The sequence below is a fragment of the Orycteropus afer genome, unplaced genomic scaffold (genome assembly GCF_000298275.1).
Source record: "Orycteropus afer afer isolate SDZICR_OR568_19922 unplaced genomic scaffold, OryAfe1.0 scaffold00027, whole genome shotgun sequence".
Lineage (NCBI taxonomy): Eukaryota > Metazoa > Chordata > Mammalia > Tubulidentata > Orycteropodidae > Orycteropus > Orycteropus afer.
The window spans coordinates 18,095,997-18,099,729 of record NW_006921614.1 but is presented as its reverse complement, the minus strand read 5'-3'; the positions used below and the strand labels follow the sequence as shown (position 1 = coordinate 18,099,729).

The 3,733-nt window shown below is 34.8% G+C and overlaps 1 protein-coding gene across 1 annotated transcript in view; it reads right to left on the bottom strand.

Moving 5' to 3' along the window:
- The window catches only part of EXOC2 (exocyst complex component 2), a 396,050-nt gene that overhangs the window by 172,951 nt on the left and 219,366 nt on the right, over window positions 1-3,733 (bottom strand). Inside the window, exons 17-19 of the mRNA XM_007935377.1 lie at window positions 2,217-2,297; window positions 1,501-1,560; window positions 517-578 (exon numbers count right to left, since the gene is read on the bottom strand). Coding sequence (XP_007933568.1) covers window positions 517-578; window positions 1,501-1,560; window positions 2,217-2,297 — 203 coding nt within the window. The remainder of the gene's footprint in view (window positions 1-516; window positions 579-1,500; window positions 1,561-2,216; window positions 2,298-3,733) is intronic.

The following is a 3,733-nucleotide window of genomic DNA, read 5'->3' as shown; positions in this document are numbered from 1 at the left end:
TTTAAATTTTTATTTAATTATTTATGAAACTTCTTCCTTTCAAATTAATAAGTTAATCAAATGTTCAATTTTGTTCAACCTCTATACTGAGGCAAAGATGAATTTAGAAAATAAAGAAATTATGGAAATAATATACCAAATTCAAAACCAAACTCAGTGCCATCAAGGTAATTCTGACTCATAGAGACCCTACAGGACAGAGTAGAACTGCCCCATAGAGTTTCCATGGCTGTAAATCGTTACAGAAGCAGACTGCCTCATTTTTCTCCAATGGAGCGGCTAGTGAATTCAAACCACCAACCTGATTAGCAGCTGAATGCCTTAGCCACCACACCAACAGAGTTCCTTCAAATATATTAAAATTTTTTTTTAATAATTTAAATTTAAATTAATTTATTTTTAATATTTAATATGACTTTAATATCTGAACCGAGAATTAAGACTTAATATATAATTTGCATCTGTATTTCTAATTCTCCAAAATGCACCAATGAGATTAATTTCACTTTTACTTACTGTGTGGTATCTACATCTGCATCAGGCTTAGTGCTCAGCTGTTCCAGACAGTGTATAAAAATCTGTAACAAAAGTAAGTTTCAGTGATATGAACTCTCAGATATTTATCTATTTGGACATTAAAAATAGTTTTATATAAATTAAAATAAAAATATATGTTTTTGGTCCCATAAATGATAAAAATTAAAAGCACCAGTTTTTTTTTAATTCAACTGTTATATTCTTGAACATGTTTTAGGAAAAAGCTTTTTTCTTTCTCTCATTCATGCACTCACTTGCTCAACTGTTTATGAACCTACAAAGCACTGGTCCCAGTCTGAACACTATTACACTGTAGACAAAGCATAAAAGAACAAACAACAATGAAATTTACTTTTTGATCTAATAATTATATATAAAGTACCATGAAATACAAAAAAAAGAAGACATAATATAACTATTAGGGTATTGCTAAAACAAGCTGAAACCAATCCCACATTAAACTTTATTTTGGTACCCTATTCTTACAAATTGAGGTATGTCTTCCCAAAATATGTGTTGGAATCCTAACCCCTATACCCGTGGATACCATCCTAATCAGATATAGGTTTCTTTGTTGAAAGGATAAGGTTTTATCAATGTAGGGTATATCCTAAACCTAATCACTTCTGAGTTATAAAAAGAGGAGATTAGACATAGAAGCAGGCATAAATGGGAAGACAGATGACAAGTCAAGGAACTCTGATTTGGAATTAGCTTCCACAACTGTGAAGAAGACATTCTTTAAAGCCACCACCATGTGGTACATGTGTTAAAGCAGCACTGGGTAAGTAAGATACTTACATAAACTATCATGTACTCAGACAAAATTAAGAAATAAAATATATTATTTAACATATATTATACATATGAGGCATATATGTGTGTCTGTGTATAATAAGAAGGGATTGACTAATAATTTGCATTATTTCATGGTTACTGCGCATCACTGCTTTTTAATATTACCTGCATGATATTGATGCTTAGTTGGCAAACCTCTTCCTGTGTTTTAGGCTGTTGAAAGACCTATAAGGAAGAATATTAATTAAATGTTTAGACTTTGAAGAGAAAACAAAACTTTTTGTTTAGAAATAAAAAAGTTAAAACATGGAGAATGGGTTCATTATAGGAGACCTTAGTCTGAAGGTAGACAAGAATTCAGGCCTGCAGGCAGTTTGCCACCAGTAGTCATGTTGGCTTGCGAAGACATTGACTTCCTAAGGTGATTAACAGTATCTTTAATCATTTCTTTTGTATAAAAGGTATTAACACTGCAAGTACTCTACCTAGAACACTTACATTTTAGTTTTTATCAGTCTATCTTAGAACCTAGGTGCTCTGGTAGGTAAGGCATCTGGCTGCTAATCAGAAGGCTGGTGGTTCAAACCAACCAGCTGCTCTGCAGGAGGAAGATGAGGCATCTACTGTGGAAAGATTTACAGCCTTGGAAACTCAATGGGGTCATTAAGAGTAGGAATCTACTCCTTGGAGGTAGATATCTTGGAACCACACATCAACAAGCCTGTGTTGTTTAACTAAATTTAAAAAGCAAGCAATAAAGAAGAAAAAGCTTGTGTGCTGAGATGACTGAAAATTTATGACTGATTCCAAAGACTTCCTTGAGATATTTTCAAATAGGTGTTGAAAAGAATACTCTTTTCAATACTGAAGCGAATACTCACGCTGGCTTCCCCGGGCTTGCACTCCAGGACTCCTTTCAAGGCCTGCAGGGAGTGTACAATGCATTGCTCAAACTGGCAGGGCTGAAGGAAAAAACCAATACAAGTATCTGTTACTGAGGCATAGCAAACAGAAGCAAATATGACCAAAAGCTAAATTCCAGATGTATAGAGGTAACAGGAAGACAAATGAGCTGAGAAGTAATCTCTTAATTATTTACTTACATAATTATATTTTCTTTTTGCTGTTGTTGAGAATTTCCACAGCATAACAAACATTAATACAACAATTTCTACATGTAGAATTTAGTGGCATTGATTACATTTCTCAAGTAGTGCAACCATTCTTACCTTCATTTTCTGAGTTGTTCCTCTTCCATTACCATAAATCTACTGCTCTCTAAATTTCCTATGTAATCTTTCAAGTTGCTGTTGTCACTTTGAGCCTATATAGATAGTTCTCAAAAGAGTGCAACATGCTCAAGAAAGACTTTTTTTCCACTAGTTAAGCTAAACTACCTTTTCATTTTAAGAAACTTTAGGAGATATTTTTGGTTTAAGGTTTAAATATTATCTCAGGACAACAGTTTCAGGAGTTCATCTGGATTCCATGGTTCCAAAAAGTCTATTTCCATAAGAATTTTAAATTTTGTTCTTCATCCCCCTTTTGATCAGGATTCTTCTATAAAATGTTTGATTAAAAATGTTCAGTAATGTTAGCCAGACACTGTCCAGTTCTGGTCTCATGGCAAAGGAGGCAGCTGTTTATGGACATAATTAGACTTTTATTCCATTTTTTCCTACTGTTACTGATGCTCATTCTTCCTCTATTAATCCAGGTGAATTGAGACCAATGATTGTATCACTGATGGCTGCTTGCAAGCTTTTAAGACCCCCCCAGGCACTATATAATAAATAGGAGATTGAACAGAAACACTAAACAAGTAATTAGGCCAATTAACTAGGATATCCCATTAAACCATGACCTTAAACATCCAAATCAAGAAATCAAATTTCATGAAGTGTCAACAGCCTTGGCAGCTACTCTTTTTTGTTATTGTTATAAAGCTCTAACACAATTTTTGCCAATTCAACTTTTTACAAGTATGTTGTTGTTGTTGTTATTAAGTGCCGTCGAGTTGTTTCTGACTCATAGTGACCCCATGCACAGCAGAACGAAACACTGCCCGATCCCGCGCCAGCCCCACAATCCCTGCTATACTTGAGTCCATCATCGCAGACACTGTGTCAATCCATCTCACTGAAGGCCTCCCCCTCTTTTATTAACAGCAATAACATTAATCAGCTGTGCAATCCTACCTTTAATCAATGCAATTTTTCTATGATAATAAATGGAAACTCGAGAGGTGGGGCAAGATGGCGGACTAGGCAGAAGGATTGCACAGACCCTCTTCAACAAAGAAAAGGGAAACCAATAAATACAGACACAGAAGATAATCTTGGACCCCTGAGCCTTGAAGGAAAGGATGCAGATTTGGACTAAACCCCAACTAGCAGAA